General features: G+C 37.6%; 1 protein-coding gene across 1 annotated transcript; it reads left to right on the forward strand.

Annotated features, from left to right (window-relative positions):
* On the forward strand, positions 1–9,742 carry LOC109173951 (zinc finger BED domain-containing protein RICESLEEPER 2-like). Its single transcript, XM_019323273.1, has 5 exons — positions 1–240; positions 2,096–2,245; positions 2,293–2,556; positions 7,780–9,175; positions 9,225–9,742. The coding sequence occupies exons 1-5, from the start codon at positions 1–3 to the stop codon at positions 9,740–9,742; spliced, it is 2,568 nt and encodes an 855-aa protein (XP_019178818.1).
* The last annotated feature ends 9,345 nt before the right edge of the window (positions 9,743–19,087 follow it).

Here is a 19,087-nt window from a genome sequence, read left to right on the forward strand (position 1 = left end):
ATGAAAACTTACAGTCTTCTCCGAGGAAATTGCAGTGAAGAGGTCATCAATGACTCCCGCCCTAGCGCGGACGGCTATGTTCATGTTATCTGCCTCGGCACCGAGCCAGTAGAGATAATCCTTGGCTTCCACGAGTACTGTTCCGACAGCTTTTTCGCCTTCTTTTGCTCCGGCACCGCATTTAAATTCGACTCTTCAATTCGTCTTCGCTCTGGTGATTCGCACCGAGAGAGAAAAATGGTTTGGGAGTCTCTTTAAACGGGAGAGACGAGTAAGTTTGGGGAAGTGAAGGGAGACGAATGGTAGTGAAAGCAGAGCGCCATTGTTGCACTGAGTGAAACGACGCTGGCGCTGACATATTTGGGTAAAAAAAAGGCCTAATGCGTTTACTATCTACGTCCCAAGGGCGAGAGCTTCGGACTCAGATAGTCCTTCGAAACAAGCAACGTGACAATGAAGTTCCCAAATTTTGGACGCGGATTATTTTTAATTTAAATAAAAAAAATTAAATAGTGACATTTTAATTACAAAAATGCTACCGTCTTCACTTTACATATTTAATATTTAAACTTTAGACGCAAATTCTTAAATTTTTTTTGATCATTTTTGTACTAGCAGTTCAAGTTGTTATTATAAATTCAATCCATTTTTTTTGGATATTGCCCACACTCATTTTGGGCTTTCACCATTTGGTTTAAGTCTTCTCCCATCTCATCTATCGTGGCAAATTATATCATGCACTGCGGTGCATAATCAATTATGCACCGCGCATCAAAATAGCGTCGTTTTGTTTAATGAAAAGAAATGGCATCCGTTTTTCGTCGTTCTGCACCCTTCCGCAAAAAGTAACTCTGTTATTCAGTTTAATTTTATATACACTACAGTTTTAGTTCAACACAACTACAGTTTCATTTCAATATAATTACAGTTTCATTCGATATTTATAGATTCAAATATGTGAAAATGTTATTTATTTATTTTTTTTTTGTAAGTTACTGGCTCTATTACATTGTAGTATCTGTTCATATACTTTTCTGCACCCTTCCGCAAAAAGTAACTCTGTTATTCAGTTTAATTTTATATACACTACAGTTTCATTCGATATTTATAGATTCAAATATGTGAAAATGTTTTTTTTTTTTTTTTTGTAAGTTACTGGCTCTATTACATTGTAGTATCTGTTCAACGCCTCCACTGAGGCTCGAACTCATAATTTTCCAAATGGAAGTCCAACCCGAGTACCATTGGACCACATAATCCTGGTGTGAAAATGTTATTTAATTTTATTTTATATACACTATTTTTTTTTTCATTTTCCAGGTCCACCCGGTTCGCTCTGAGAGGCACAGAAGGTGGTCCAAAGGGAATCGTCACTTGTGGGAATTGAACCCGGGTTATCCCGAAATCCTCTCCCATAAAGAGAATTTTATATACACTATAGTTTTATTAAAACACAACTACATGATCATTTTGATATAATTACAGCTTCATTTTACAATATACACTCGAATATGTGAAATATTATTCAGTTTCATTTTATATACTCTGCAGTTTCATTTCACCACAACTACAGTATCATTTTGATATAACTGCAGTTTCATTTGATAATATAAAAATGATACGTGAGGCAGTGTCAATTTAGATATACTGTAGTGTCAGTTGATAATTAACATACAAAAAAATGCGCGCTCCGTTAAAACTAAAGACGCGCCGTCTCTTTACTTAAAGAAACGGCGCCGTTTTGACCGCGGTCCACGATATAACGACCCATCCATCGTTACTATTATAAATAGGGGTGTGCAAAACCCGAGAAGTCCGACCCACCCGGCCGACCTAAAACCCGATGGGTGAGTCCGTGGAGCTAACCGTATCCAATTACCACGCCCGACCCGATGCTACTACAAGACGGATGCAGAGGGTTCGGGTGGGAGGCAGTAAACGCCACCCGAACCCGTCCGAACATCCGATAAAACCTAGGGTTATTTTACCCTATGTAATGCTTAGGAGGGCTGTTTTTTTTTTTGGTTTCAACTTGTGTTGTGCGTGTATTTACATTTTTGCTGCTGTTTTTACTTGTTTTTTATGGCTTGCGCAGACGGTACTTGTATTGCGTGCACACGATTTTGATGCGCTTATGTTGTTACATTGCTGTGCACATCAGGATTACCACAGGGCAAAGGCGTTGAAATATGGTGATTGTGTTGAGGATTTGGTTAGTGTTGCCCCCGTTGCCTTCCCCTTTTGGGTATATTATTCATGGTTTGTAACTGTTTGGTTTGTTTTGCATTTCAGAAGGGTATGCTTTATGCGTTCTTTGAAGAGATTTCTAATCCGAGGTCTGCGGCTTGTGTTTGTGTGGAGTCTAAGCAGTTGCAAATGGCCTGGCGCGATTCCAAGAAGAAGATTGATTGTGGGGTCTTTCTCATGCGGCACATGGAGTCGTATGTTGGTCAGCGTGTCGCCGAGTGGGAGTGTGGTCTAGTCAAGGGAGACACTACGACTTTGCATAAGCTCAGGTTGCGTTACATGAAGGAGTTTGTGATTTCGGAGCATAATGTACACGATCCGGCCAACCTATTTCGAGCTTACCAGCCAGTCCATATCTGTTCCTCCATCCGTGCAGCCACGTGTCTTTGGTAGTTATGTCTGATTGGGTTTTTGCTCGTGTGTGCACATGTATATGGGAAACTGTGTTGTCTATAGTTTTTGGTCTTCCTGTTGTTGTGCACACAGATCCGTTTGTTTGTGCGAACATCTTTTTGTGCATAGTTTGCTTCTTGATGGTATTATATTGGCACACAAGTACTGGTTAATTAGTGGTAACATTCTTTTTTGAGTTGGGTGATAATAGTTCTAGTGTGCTCGTGTATATCGATTTAATCAGAGCATTGTTATTATTTTGTGTGCATGTTAGTTTGTCGTTACTTTGGTGTTATCTTTTGTTTTACGATATGCTTTATTAGCATGTTCATATTCTTGTGGGTGGACATTTTTCCAGGGTGTTACCCTCTTGCCTAGAGAAGATGCAAGTTCAATTTGGTTAGATATATAACTTAATTAATACCCAGAAAGTTTGCTTTAGAAAACTACTTTGACCACAAGCTCACTTAGCTTACCACCAAATAAAATTTAAAAGTAAACAACAAAACAAAACAAAATGAGCCCATACGTTACCTCTTTTGCAATTCTATGACGCAAGTCATTTTTTGTAATCTCAAGTCTCTGTATAGAAAGCCTATTAAAAATTTGTCAAATAATGCCAATTTGAGACAGTATTTAATAAAATGAACAGGACAAAGAATTAGCAAAACAAAGGTTTTATCTTACATTCGATGTGGATGGAGAAAAGTGCACAACATTGTTCTGAGTAGACTTTATGCTTTATGGTTTAAATAAAAATGAATACCTCATAAATTGTTTTTAAATGCTAACAGATGCTAGGTATAGAAAGGAGCACCGACATGCAAATATTATTTCATTTCGTAAGATTATAAGAACAAATTCCACTATGGGAGAATTTAAATCATTCACCACTAGGATGTATGACTCGCTCCCCATCTCTAATGTTTCGAATCTCTGTCATTCGTATGGTGTCTTCTCATTCGGGGTTGTAGGTCTCCAATATTCTGCACCATCTTCGCGTATTTCCATTTCGCATTCTCTTTCGCTGTGTTAAAATTGATCTTCACCTGCTGTACACAACAAATACACATTAGAGTTGGGGTCTAATTATAAATGACGTGCGGTAAAATAAAATTTGTATGTAAGTGTTCGGGGTTTTTTTTTTGGGAAAATGGCACTTCTTCCCCCTAAGTTATATACTTATAGCACTTTCTCCCCCTCAATTATTCAAGTGGTTGTTTTCCCCCCTAAAATGTTAAATGGACATATTTACCCTTAAAATAAATATTTAAAATAAATATTTCATTTATTTTCATTCTCCAACAAATTATGACAATAATTTGGTTCAAACCAAACAAACACTATAGCAACCAAACCGAAATATTCCAATTACAATTTAGAATCGAAACTCGATATTTAGAGTTTATTAAAATCGCGAACCGGAACAGACGATTCATGTTCCGAATTGAAAAAATAAAATACATTTATTGTTGAATTTAGACTATTTAAAATAAAAAATAAAATTTTAAAATAAAGACGGTTCAAAATCGCGAACCGGATCCAGAACCGCCGATTCACGGTTCAAGATCCAATTTTTTTATTCATAATTTTAATAAATTGAAATCCAAATATTAGGTTCTAGATCTGAAACATAACCGGAAACTTTTAATTCAATTGCTATAGTGTCCGGTTCAGTTTGATCTGAACCGTGGTCATCCCTACGTATACGCGATAATTTGTTGGAGAAGTAAAATAAATAAAATGTTTACTTTAAGGGTAGAAATGTCAATTTAATATATCAAGGGGGGGGGGGGGGGGGGGGGAATCACCACTTTTAGAATAATTGAGGGGGCTAATGTGCTTACCTAAATAATTGAGGGGGAAAAATGACTATAAGTATATAACTAGGGGGAAAAAGTGCCATTTTCCCTTTTTTTTTTTGGCAGCCTTATGGGATATTTTAATGTGTGCGTGGTAGACTGTCTTTGCGTGCAAGGGTCTGAATTTGCCTGTGCGCACGTGTAGCCCAAATGGCGTGCATGGTGCCACTTTACCTGTCTGTTTAATACAGGCGCATGCTGGGGTCTCTATGTGTGCATGGTAGACAGTAGTTGTGTGCACCGTTCGTTTTTAAAATTGTTACCTCACAATCGTGCCCTTATAATCTATTACCATGCATGCGTGTTGTTTCAGCCTTATGGGGGCCCATAATGTGCACATTGGGACGTTATGCCATGGAACCGTGTTCACCATTCATGGTGAACACGGTTCCAGAATGGTGAACACGGTTCCAACGGTGTTAGTACACCGTTATTTTTTATTTTTTTTTAATTAATTGCGTGACTTTTCTTCTTTATTTTCACATTTTGCGGTTTTACTTTAATTTGAGGTGAACAAAGATTTCGGACATTCATAAATTATGAATTCATGCCTGCACATTCACTTTGGAACCATGCCTACACATTCCCGTCCGAAATCACGGACATTCATAAATTATGAATCCATGCCTGCACATTCACTTTGGAACCATGCCTACACATTCACTTTGGAACCATGAGATTATGAATTTTCTGTTATAACATTATGAATTTTCTGTTATGAGATTATGAATTTTCAGTTATGAGATTATGAATTTTCTGTTATGCGATTATGAATTTTCTGTTATGAGATTATGAATTTTCTGTTATGAGATTATGAATTTTCATTACATTCATAATTTCGGACATTCATAAATTATGAATTCATGCATGCACATTCACTTTGGAACCATGCCTACATATTCCCGTCCGAAATCACGGACATTCATAAATTATGAATCTATGCCTGCACATTCACTTTGGAACCATGCCTACACATTCACTTTGGAACCATGAGATTATGAATTTTCTGTTATAAGATTATGAATTTTCTGTTATGAGATTATGAATTTTCATAAAATTCATAATCTCATAACAGAAAATTCATAATTTGATCAAACGCGCGCCGTTAACTCCACATCCGCGATTTTTTTTTTTTTTTTGCCTAAAAACGACGTCGTTTTGCTTTGTGTTCACCATTCTCGGTGAACACGATTCCATGGCATAATTTGCGGTGCACACTAAGTAATACTACGCACAGAAATAGGAAGACACGTGCACACATAATGGACCAAACTTTTTAATGAGAGAACGAACAAAAAAGTGAATAGTAGTGTATTAATAGAAAAAGCCTAGATCTGGACATACCACATTCCTCCCATGCACACCGTATTACGCTGGCACGCGAACATCATAGTATTCATCTCGTGTTCATGATTAGGGTTTGTCATTACTATTATTTGCACATATACTATTCAGTAATTACCCTCGCTCTATTCTACATATGTCATAATCAAGTTCGGATGCTTACTTGGTACTGTTGCCGGTGTATCCTCCATGTTATCCTTTGTCAGTTCTCGCTCAGTGCGTTGCTGGAGTCGGTTGTTGGAATGGCGATTGGCGTTGCAGTGGTGGTTGGCGTTAGAGTCGTCGTTTGCGTTGGAATTTGACTGCCGTGCATAATGGAGAATGAATAATCCTACTCTAATTCTTCTTCTTTAATTTAGGCTAGAATCATGTTACTACCTTAACAAGTATTTCATTAAATTGTCTTTATTGCCCTTTTAGTATCTATTCATGATACTGGCGTCACATTTCCCCCTTTCATCTAATCTATTAATTTAATCTAATCTAATGGTCCATATTTGTCCATAGGTTTGTATTTTAAGAGTGTTTGCATGTGAATGGCTCCCTATATATATATATATATATATATATATATATATATATATATATATATATATATATATTACCCATTTCATTCAGCGCAGCCGAGCTCCCATTTCACTCTTCTAGACTTCTCTCAATCTCTCATCTCTCATCTCTCGTTCTCTCTTTCACTCTGGTCTTTGAGTCTTACTCTCTAAGACTCTGAGTTCTCACTTCTCAAATCCCAGTTCTCTCACTCTCTCAGTCTAATTCTCTCAGTTTGTTAGACATTCACAGTTGTAGTCTGGTGGAAGCCCTATTCGGAGACTCGGAGTAGCGACTAGTCTGGCGGAGTGGTGGAAGCCCTATACCCTAGTCCAGTCACCGGACTCTGGTGGAACTGTGGAACGGTGAAATAGTGGATTCAAAGCCCTTTGTTCTCGAGGGATTAATTTTGAGAAACGAAGTAATTACTAAACCCTATTTACATTTTCATTATAGATTATTGTGTATTTGTCTTATTGATTAGGGTTTCTAATTTGTTATGATTATGTGGACTGTGATACTTGTAAATCTGTTGAGAAGTTCCGGATTGCATGTCACTAGTCCTTTGAGTGTGAATTTCTGAATTCTGTGAATAGGGTTTCTAATTTGTAACCTAATCTGTGGACTCATTGGACTATGATACTTGTAAATCTATAGAGAAGTTCCGGATTGCATGTCACTAGTCCTTTGACTCTTTGAGTGTGAAATTCTGAATTCTGTGATTAGGGTTTCTAATTTGTAACCTAATATGTGGACTCACTGGACTATGATACTTGTAAATCTGTTGAGAAGTTCCGGATTGCATGTCACTAGTCCTTTGAGTGTGAATTTCTGAATTCTGTGATTAGGGTTTCTAATTTATAACCTAATCTGTGGTGGAAGCCATACTGCCCTAGCCCCTTGCCACTGTGGAAGTGTGGAACTGTGTGTGAAATACTGAAATCCATATAAATGTTAAGCATGCTGGTATTCTTGTGGAATCCATATAAATGTGAGAGTGTGGCATGTACTCATGTGTGACTGAAATCCATATAAATGATGAGCATATAAAGTAGCATACATCTACTTAGCTTGAATGCCTGATTATGGATTTCATTGTAAATTGTAATTTGTAAGTTGTAAGTTGTAACTGTGAAAATGTGAAATTGTAAGTTTATGGATATGTGACCCTTAAATCATTTATGTGCAATTCTGCATACATGATGAAATGTTCAATTAACTGAATTCTGCCTGTTTAACACTTTAATTAATTGATACATGTGACAAAGCCCATTCTCTGTTGATGATTTTCAATGAGTGATTTCCCATTGTGTCACTGATACTTTCCTCTTTTTAGATGGAAAGTGTTAGTGGTCTTACTGGTGTATCTGGAACCCAACCTGAGTAGGAAGCACCAGTTGTAGAGACTGTTACTCCTCAGTCTCAGCAGCCTTTGCCTCCACCTGTTCCAAAGAAAAGGAAAGACGTTGAAACCAGGTCTCCATGTTGGGATCACTTTGAAAAGATCAAAGACAGTGAGGGCATTGTCGTCAAAGAAAAATGTATATATTGTGCAAAAGTGTATTGCTGTGAGACCAAGAAACATGGGACTTCTTCTCTGAGGACTCACATTGTAAACTGCCTTAAAAATCCTCACTCTAAGGAGACTTGGCAGTCCCTACTTACATTCCGACCTACACCTTCTTCTGCTGGAACTCAAAGTAGTGAAGGAACTGAAGGGGTGTTGGTTACTTGGGTGTTTGATCAAGACTTGATAAGGAGAGCCTTAGCTGAGATGATTATTTTAGATGAACTTCCTTTTAGGATTGTTGAGGAACAGGGTTTTAGAAAGTTTGTTTTAGTTTGCTGTCCTAGGTTTAAAATCTCTTCAAGATGGACTATCAGTAGGGACATTTTCAAGATATTTTCTGATGAGAGGGTGAACTTGAAGAAGTTTTTTAGGACTAGCAGTCAGAGGGTAAGTATCACAACTGATACTTGGACCTCAGTCCAGAGAATAAACTACATGTGCATAACTGCACATTTCATTGATAGTGAGTGGAAGTTGCAAAAGAAAATTATTTCATTTGTTCTTATATATTCCCACAAGGGGGAAATTATTGCAAAGGCTTTAGAGAGTTGCCTTTTGGACTGGGGTCTAAAATCAGTGTTTAGTGTGACAGTAGATAATGCTTCCAGCAATGACACTGCCCTAGGATTCTTGAAGAAGAAGTTGGTCTCTTGGGGTTGTACTGCTGTTAGGTGTAAGTATTTGCACATGAGGTGCATTGCTCACATCCTTAACTTGGTGGTACAGGATGGGTTGAAAGAATGTGACAGTTCTGTTAAGAAAGTCAGGGATGCTGTTAGGTATGTGAGGAGCTCACCTGCTAGGTTGCAGAAGTTTAAATCACTATCTGATCTAATTGGGGTGGAAGCTAAGAATTCTCTGTGTCTAGATGTCCCTACAAGGTGGAATTCCACATATATGATGCTTAATACTGCATTATTGTTTCAGAAGGTATTTGAAGCCTATGATGATCATGACAGTTCATTTAAATCTAATTTCTGTGGAAGTGTACCTGATTTCTTAGATTGGGAATCCATTCAATCTTTGGTTATGATTCTGAAATCTTTTTATAAAAAGACTGTTAGGATTTCTGGTTCATTGTATGTGACTTCTAATACCTTCTTCTCTGAGATTTTTGATTTGTCTTGCTTGTTGAAAAATATGGAGGAAGCTACAGAAGATAATGTTAAACTGATGAGTAAAAATATGAGGGCAAAATTTGATAAGTATTGGGGTGAGCCTGAAAAAATGAATTTTTTTGATATTCTATGCAAATATCTTAGACCCCAGGGACAAAATTGAATATATGCCCATTCAGTTTAAGCAGTTATATGGTGAGGACAAGGGTAAAACAATGTTTGATAAGGTTATTGTTGGCCTTAAGGAGTTGTTTGAAGATTATGTTGCATGCTTCCCTGTCCAGTCTGTTGAACAATCTGACAAATCTTCTCCCTCAATAACAATATCTAAATCTGTTTCTGTTGGGAGACCTCAATCATTACTGAAATCTCAGATTAAGAAGCAAAAATTGGTGAGTGGGGATTTGTCTTGGAAAAAAACTGAGTTGGAAGTGTATCTCTCTGAGGTTATTGTGGATGAGGATGATTCTTTTGAGCTTCTAAGATGGTGGAAGCAACAATCTGAAAGGTTCCATGTCTTATCTAAAATGGCAAGGGATATTCTAGCTGTTCCAATATCAACTGTTGCTTCAGAATCAGCATTCAGTACAAGTGGAAGGGTACTTGATGCCTTTAGGAGTTCCCTAACTCCTAGAATTGTTGAGGCATTGGTGTGTGCATAGGATTGGCTAAGGTTAACCAATCAACCAATCTCTATTGAAGAAAATATTGATGATGTTGAAATGATTGAGAAAGGTATATACTTCTAACTTCCATTTTGTATCTGTTTAATTGTTTATAAACTATATTAACTATTGTTAGGAATATATTGTAGAAGTTTTGATGAGCCAAATGTATTTTGTAGACCGCAATTTTAGTTTATTTGAGTCAGTTCTGGTTCACCAAGTATAGTGCACCACTGCCATGAAGCCTACATGAAGTCTACGAAAAAGCAGTTTTAAAGAAGAATAATTGAAAGCGGGATCATAGCTTAACAGATTTATGAAGCATCAAGTTACCAAAGGTTGCATTCAAAAAAAAACAAAAGTTACCAAAGGTTGAGAATCGAGATGGTAGAAGACTTGTTGAAGCATGCCTAATGCGAGATGATCCATAGTTCGATTCTCATTAAAAGCAATTTTGGTGTAAAGATGAATTGCTATCGTGAAGTAGCAATATCAGGAGATGATGTCATCATGATAGTAATATCAGGTTATACTATCATGAAAGAACAATTTTTATCGTGATAGTTGAGAATTATCGGGTGATGACGTCACGACTATCGGGTAATGACATCACAATGTGATAAAGCTAGTGGAGAACACGTGGAGGAGATAAGTCAAAAGAATTTAAGTCTTGGATTGTATCAATTGGATACCCAGTCGAGATGGAAGAAGCGTTGCCAAGCAAAGCAAATGGTCTACAGTTCGATTCCCAGTCGATCATGATATGAAATGGTCCATGATACAAGGTGGAACATGATATATAGCTCATGATATGAAATAGAATGGTCCATGATACAAGGTGGAACATGATATACTATTGGGACATGACTTCATCAAAAGGAGCTATGACATCATGATAGAATTAGACAGAAACATTTTAAAGCTCTGTTTCTGCAGAAGAAGTCGAAGGAGAAGAAGCTGATATACGAAGGAGATCTTTTTAATACTCAAGCAAGAATCAGCAGATAAATTATTTGATCAACTTGGCACATCAGATCAATAATTCAACAAAAGTCATGCCAGAGAAATTCAAATTTGGAGGCTACCCATTCCAAAGAAAAAGCTTTGTCAGATTAAAGAGGAGCAACGGCAAATTTATTTAAATCTTCTGACAGACGGCGAAATGATTTTTTGCAGACCAAGTTGGCAAAATTAATTGATCAACTACAATTCAAAATGGACGATCGAGATCGAAAGTTGATCAACGGGCAAATAGCTTTCATCTGCTATAAATTGCCCAAGCAGACTTGAAGACAAGCACGAATCTAACAGAGATTCAGAAAACACTTGAACAACAAAGAAAATTATCCAATCAATCATCAAGTGGTATATTGAGCTATATAAGATAGAATTCAAGTCTGAGTGAGAGAAATCTTTGTATTTCATTGTAAATCTTCTACTGAGTGTAGAAAAGGGGTAGAGTAACTAGGGAGAGTGAAAAACCCAGTTGGAGTGTAGCTTTGTGCGTAGCACTCGGTTGTAACGGGCAGAGTAACAAGGGGAGCTTGTGAAAACCCGGTGAGAGCGTAGCTTTGTGCGTAGTTCTCGTGGTGTAGGAGTACAGCTTGGTGCGAAGTACTCGGGAAGGCGGAGTAACAAGAGGAGCTTGCGAAAAACCTTGGTGGAGTGTAGCTTTGTGCGAAGCACTCGGAGAAGTGTCGTTGGGCACTTATTCACTATTGTATCTGGGTGATTGAAGAATAGTGAATTTCCTCCTTGAAGTGAAAGGAGAAGAGTGGACTAGGAGGATTACACCACCTCTGAACCACTATAAATCTCTCTCTCTCTATTTACTTACTGCTCATATATATTTCGTGCATGCCTATATTATTTGTGAACTAACCCGTTACGGTTTATTGCGTATCTTTATCTGTCTGGGTTTGATAGTTCCCTCGTTTGCATGCAAGTGAAATTTTATATACATCATCCTACATCTATATCAAGTGTTTCTAACGTGATGCATGTATAGAATCTCTCTTGAGCACGACACAATTTAAAGCATAATACTTTGTCGTTACAATTCCGCTGTGCACACTCTAAGTTGCTATACTTGTTTATGCTTGTTACTTAGAGTTGAAGTTACAAAGTGTTGTTTGCAGAAGAAGTTTGAAAAAGTTAGAGAAGTCTATTCACCCCCCCCCCCTCTAGACTTCTCACCACCCTTTCGGGACCAACAAGTGGTATCAGAGCGGTTGTCTATTTGAGTCATTTCTTGACTGCTAGACAGATCTCGAAAACTTCAAAATGAAGAGAGATATGGTTCTTGCTCAAAATTTGCTTTTCTCACTTGATAAATTTGATGATTGGAAAATACGTATGCAGGTGCACTTATCTGCTTTAAATGATGAAATGTGGGAAGTCATCACAAATGGCCCTATCCAAATTATGGAAGCTAATACCGCTACCCCACGTGATCCAAATGCTCCACGATATATTCCAAAGCCAAAAATGGAGTGGACAAAGGAAGATAGAGGACGAAATAACTTGGACAATATTGCCAAGGACATTTTGTTCAAAACCGTCGATGACACCATATTCCCAAAAATTCGAAAGTGCACCACGGCAAAAGAAATATGGGATACGCTCATAAGCATCGGTGAAGGCGACGAACAAGAAAAAGACAACAAACTAACCATCGCCATGAAAAGGTTCGAAGATTTCAAAATGCTATCGAACGAAAGCATCACCGACATGGAAGCTCGATTAATCAAAATCCTTGGAGAAATCACGGATCTGGGAAAGACCATTACCCAGAAGGAAATATCGCTCAAAGTGTTACGCGGACTACCTACAAATTGGGATATGAAGGTGACCGCAATGCGAGATCATAGAGATCTAAGGACATTATCTACGGATAAACTCTTTAGTGATCTAAAGGCGTATGAGTTTGAGATGAAGACACGAAATGAAGAAGAACGTGATGAACGAACATCCGCACTGATGACCGAACAACCTTCCTCATCAAGGTCAGTCGTAAATAATGATTTTTTATCTGACGAAAAATTTTCTCTATTTGTTAGAAAATTCAGGAAGTTCATGCGAAAGAACAAAGGATCACCACAAGGAAATTCTTTTCGGGAGAATAGAAGATCAAGAAGAGAATCTACGGAAGAAAACACAAGTGTGTGTTACAATTGTAGAAAGCTTGGACATTTTATGGCTGAATGTCCACATCCCAAGGTGAACAAAAATTCGAATACTTCTAACTCTCCACAGGTTGAGTACAAGTCGAAAGAGAAGAAATTCAAAAAGGACAAACGGAAGGCACTAATAAGCGATCCGTTAGAAGCAAGTGAATCCGAAGAATCATCTAGTGATGAGAGTGATTCATCTCAAGAAGATACGGCGCTACTATGTCTAGTGGGCAAAACATCCGAACATGAGGAATGCTATATGGCGCGCGAAACCGACGAAGAGGTATCTTCTAGTTCATTTAGCTCGTTTAGTTCCGTTGACACCTCTTTCGAGACTCAAAAATCTTTTCAAAGTCTTATGGAAGATTGTCAAAAAGTCATGGCCACTCATACTCAAATCAAAGAGCGCAATAATACGTTAATTCTTGAAAAGGAAGAAATGTCACAAAAATTGCAGAATGCTCTAAATGAAATGAGTAATTTGAAAGCCGAAAATGTTCGACTTCAAGAAGAGTGCAAAGCTAGAGAGGTTAGAGAACATAACCTTCGGGAAGTAATCGCATCATTTACGCATTCATCCAAAATAATGGATAAAATGGTGAACATGCAAAAACCCGCTGGAGATAAAGCCGGACTAGGCTACGATCCATCATGTTCTAAAACCCCTCAAAAGTTGACTAATTCTACTACTACTTTAATTAATAAAGTTTCAGTGGTAAAATTTGTGAAAAGTCAACATAGCACAATGAGACAAGGAGTTGGAAACAAAATTAATGCCCAGAAAATTGTTGCAAGGCCGAATCAACACAATGATATCTTGGCAAGACAACAAAATTTTAAAAGGCAAAAATTTGTATCTCAAAGGAGAACCAACGAGTCTAGTGCAACAAAACCTCATAGGAATATGGGAAGAATTCCGAGAATTGGAGCTGGGAGATTATATCCCTCAGAAGAAGATTGGTCGCTTGAAATCAAACCATGGACCAAGTCCAGATTTGCTCTATTTCATAGAATCAAGCAACTATCAGCTTCCCAACCCGCACCGAATCATTATTCGAAAGTGCGTTATGATTATAAAGTTTTTAATGGTTACAAATCACCTACTCTTGGATCAGTGGGATCTAGGTGGATTTGGATGCCAAAAATTACTAACACAAAAGGACCCAAACAAGTATGGGTACCTAAAAGAAATTAATCTTTTTTGCAGGAAGTTTGGTATTTCGATAGTGGTTGCTCTCGACATATGACCGGCAATAAAGCTAGTCTAGTTGAGTTCAAAAGTATCGAAGGACCAAAAGTAGTTTTCGGTGGAAACGATCGATATGGAATGACAAAAGGAACCGGCGCAATTGTGAAAAATGGTCTACGAATTGATGACGTATCTTATGTCGAAGGATTAAAATTTAACTTGTTTAGTACAAGTCAATTTTGCGACAAAGGATATCTCGTAGAATTCTACAAGGGCAAATGTCAAGTCAAAGACGAATCCACGAAAGAAGTCGTACTAGCCGGATCAAGAAAGAAAAACATGTATGTTGTAGATTGGAGTACAACAAAAGATTCTGTATGCTTGATGGCAAATAATTCGAATGAAGCTAGTTGGGAATGGCACAGAAGGCTAAATCATTTGAATTTCAAAACCATCAACAAGCTTGCCAAAAAGAAGTTAGTCGAAGGACTACCCAATATTGTGTTCAAGAAAGATCAAATATGTGACGCATGCCAAAAAGGAAAACAAATCAAAGCATCATTCAAATCCAAAGCTCAAGAGTCAACATCAAGACCCTTAAGTCTACTGCACATGGATTTATTTGGTCCAGTAGACCTAGTAAGTATAAGTGGTAAGAAATATACTTTGGTTGTTGTTGATGATTTTTCTAGGTACACATGGACAATATTCATCAAGAAAAAGGATGAAGTCTTATCAAAGTTGCCAGAGCTATTAAAGCTGCTACAAGTCGAAAAAGATATGAAGATTGCAACAATTCGAACTGATCAGGGAACAGAGTTCGTAAACGGAGTAATTCAATCTTACTGCAATTCACAAGGAATTTTACATCAATTATCTGCCGCACGAACGCCGCAACAAAATGGTGTAGCTGAAAGAAGAAATCGAACACTGAAGGAAGCCGCACGAGTCATGATATCAGCCGCCGGACTACCAAAGAGATTTTGGGCAGAAGCAATCAATACGGCGTGTTATACTCAAAATCGAAGTCTAATCCACAAGTCTTATAACAAAACACCATATGAATTATGGAAAGGGAGAAAACCCAATCTCACCTACTTTCATACATTTGGTTGTAAATGTTTTGTACTTGTTAATGGAAAGTCCCAACTAAAGACTTTTGACGAACGTGCAAACGAAGGAACGTTCTTAGGATATTCATCCACCAGCAAGGCGTATAGAATATTCAACAAATCAACCATGGTGGTAGAAGAATCGATTCACGTTGTGTTTGATGAAAATCACGACAAAAATGGCAAAGAAGGTGAAGGTAATCGTGATTCAATTATTTCTAACGATATGTTGGAAGATAATGTGTTGCAGGAAGTAGAAGAATCAAGTGATATGGGTACTCACCAAATTGAGGCAATATCCAATGTGATACCCGAAATATCACGCACACCTACAACCGAAATTGCATCCAGAATTCAAGAAGAAGGAACTCCAGTAGATGAACCCGAAGATGCACCCGTCAACAATTCACAACAAGTGGAATCACAACAAGTATTCCAACAAGAAGGAAACTCTGAGAATCCAACAAGTTTCCAACCAAATCGAAAATGGCTAAGAAGTCACACACATGACTTAGTCATTGGAAATCCAAGTGACGGAGTAAAGACGCTATCATCTACTAGGAATCAACAACAAGATGCAATGTTCTCATGCTTTCTATCACAACTGGAGCCAAAGGAAATTGACGAAGCATTAGCCGATCCAAGTTGGATAGATGCCATGCAAGAGGAATTAGATCAATTCAAGCGCAACGACGTATGGAAACTTGTTCCAAGACCAACGCACCAAAATGTAATCGGCACCAAATGGGTCTTTAGGAACAAAGCGAACGAAGATGGCGTCATTGTTAGGAATAAAGCAAGATTAGTCGCAAAGGGGTATTCACAAGAAGAAGGCATTGATTTTGATGAGACATTCGCCCCTGTCGCACGACTCGAAGCAATCCGGATATTCCTAGCATACGCAGCGCACAAGAATTTCATCGTATATCAAATGGACGTAAAGAGCGCATTTCTTAATGGCTCACTTGAAGAAGAAGTTTACGTCGAACAACCACCCGGTTTTGAGGTAAAAGACGTTGGTGATCAAGTCTACAAATTAAAGAAGGCATTGTATGGGTTAAAACAAGCTCCGCGAGCTTGGTACGACACCTTGTCAATGTTCTTAATTAGTTGTGGATTCACCAAAGGTCTAGTCGATAAAACCCTCTTTAGAATTCAAGAAAATAATCACATTTTATTAGTACAAATTTATGTTGATGATATTATCTTTGGAAGTACTGATAAATCTTTATGTGAGAAATTTTCTAAGCTTATGCAGAACAGGTTCGAGATGAGTATGATGGGAGAATTAAATTACTTTTTGGGACTGCAAGTCAAGCAACTTGAAGAAGGAATTTTCATAAATCAAGCCAAGTATACAAGAGATCTTATCAAGAAGTTTGGCATAGATGGAAAATCCTCAGTCAAAATTCCCATGAGTACATCTCAAAAATTGGATACAGATGATGAAGGAAAAGACGTCGACCAAACGATGTATCAAGGGATGATTGGATCGTTACTATACTTAACCGCAAGCAGACCAGACATATCCTACTCGGTTGGCGTATGTGCAAGATTCCAATCAAAGCCCAAAGAAAGTCATCTGATTGCAACCAAGAAGATAATTTGATATCTCAAAGGAACAATCAATGTGGGATTATGGTATCCCAAAGAAGGAGATTTTACAGTAACTAGTTATTCAGATGCAGATTTTGCAGGGTGTAAAATAGACCGAAAAAGTACCTCAGGGACATGCCAGTTCTTAGGGGGAAGATTGGTCTCTTGGTTCAGCAAGAAACAAAACTCCATAGCTACGAGCACTGCCGAGGCCGAATATATTGCAGCTGGGAGTTGTTGTGCACAAATTTTGTGGATGAAGCAACAATTGTTGGATTATGGGATTAAATGCAAAATGTTAGTATTTTATGTGATAATACTAGCGCAATTGCAATAACCCAAAATCCTGTGCTCCACTCGCGAACCAAACACATCGGCATCTGATATCACTTCATACGAGACCACGTCGAGAAGAAAGGTTTGAAGATCGATCATGTTCCCACAGAAAATCAAATTGCCGACATTCTCACAAAACCGTTGTGTGAATCTCGTTTTGCAACTCTAAGGCACGAAATGGGAATGATCGAAATGAGCTAAGTATTTCGAAACCTTTAAATTCGAAAAATTTGTGTACGTGATTGCATGAAACTTGTTACCTGTGTGTTCAACATGATTTAATTTAATTAATGTGTTACAATTTATTTGTGTACATGTTAGTAATTTTATCTTACGAACTTAGGTACGTAGAAATTGGTTATTTGTTTTTAATTGCTAAAAGAGATATTAAAGTTAGGGGGAATGCATCATGATAGTGGTGAGATTATATGACTTAGGGGGAATGATCTGATGATAAGCTATGCTAAAAAGTTAATAACAGTGCATGCAAATTGAGTTGTCAGTCTGAATGGTCATCAACTTTAATTTTAATTTTCACCTGCTTAAGTCAAATTGATGTGATTCTTTTTAAAATTAAATGTATCTAGCATCATTTTTGATCTTATCTGTTTAAATTGATTTTATTGGACGATCAATTTTAATTCTCAGATTTATCAGATGTCAAAATTAAATTGTTAGCATGAAAAGATTTATTGCTCTAACAATTTTGTGTCGAAGAAATTTTTGCTCCATGAACATCTACAGGTGGCAGCGAATTAAAGCTTAATTTTTGGCGCTATGTACCCACAAATGGAGTATTAAAATCTGAGTTGGCAAATTTAAATCAGTGAAAGTTCGAAGTTGCCCTCAATTGTTCTACAATCTCTTTCTATCCACTAAAGGGCAAAATGGTAATTTTGCTAGGCATTTATTTTGCCTCCAAGAGACAAAGAAGAAAGAAGTTCATCTTCTTCTTCCTCCCTCTCTCACCGCCGGCGCATGCAAGAAGAAGAAGCAAAACTTGAAAATCTCTCAATTCAATCAAACCCATCCCAAATTTCCCACAAAAAATCCATTCTACACCCAAATACCCATTACCCACCCTCACCATTGTCCTTGAAACCTCTCACAACCAAAAACCCATTTCCTTCTACCCATTTTTTTTTCGGACTGCCGAAACCCATCTCAAAATTCCCTAATTTTTGTTCTATCAAGATGGAAGGAGCTCAAAACCCAATTGGAGCAGAAGGATCGAGGAAACTCACTCGGGTAATTCGAGGGATGATCATGGACCTTGAGGACTACAACAAGTTCATCCAAAACCAAGACTTGGGGGTAAAAATCTTAACCTCTCTTGAAAGTAGTGGGTTATTGAAATTTTGCTCTTTCAAGTATGATGGTTTCTATTTGAATGAAGTAGTAGAATTTCATAAACACGCATTTGTCGAACATGGTGTTATAAATTCTACTGTTGGAGGAGTTGTGTTAAAAATTGAGTTAGATGATGTGAGAACTCATTTTGGATTGGAGGAAAAATTGTTGAAAGTGGAAGATCACGGCTTTGATTTAAATGATTTTTGGAGTGAAATTAGACACGAAACCGCACAAGTCGAGACGTGTACTAATGGCTTTAAGGTTATGTTGAAGCACGAATATGGAATGCTACTTGATATAGTGCATAAAACTATTGAGTACAAATATTCTAGTAGGAATTATTTTACTAAGAAAAATTTGCCTTTGATGCATGCCATTATGAATGTTGTTGCCGTAGATTGGGGACGGTTTATATATGGCCGAATAGTTGATCAAATTAGGCTAGCAAAACCATTGGTGAATGGATGGTTTCCTAATGACATTGGCTACGGTTTTGTTGTTGGGGAGTTGTTGAAGTTGAAAGGTGTTGCCCTATCCAAGCCAAAACCAATACAAAACCAAAATTACCTTTTTCGAACCCCAA

This window comes from Ipomoea nil, unplaced genomic scaffold (genome assembly GCF_001879475.1).
Source record: "Ipomoea nil cultivar Tokyo-kokei standard unplaced genomic scaffold, Asagao_1.1 scaffold0510, whole genome shotgun sequence".
Taxonomy (NCBI): Eukaryota; Viridiplantae; Streptophyta; class Magnoliopsida; order Solanales; family Convolvulaceae; genus Ipomoea; species Ipomoea nil.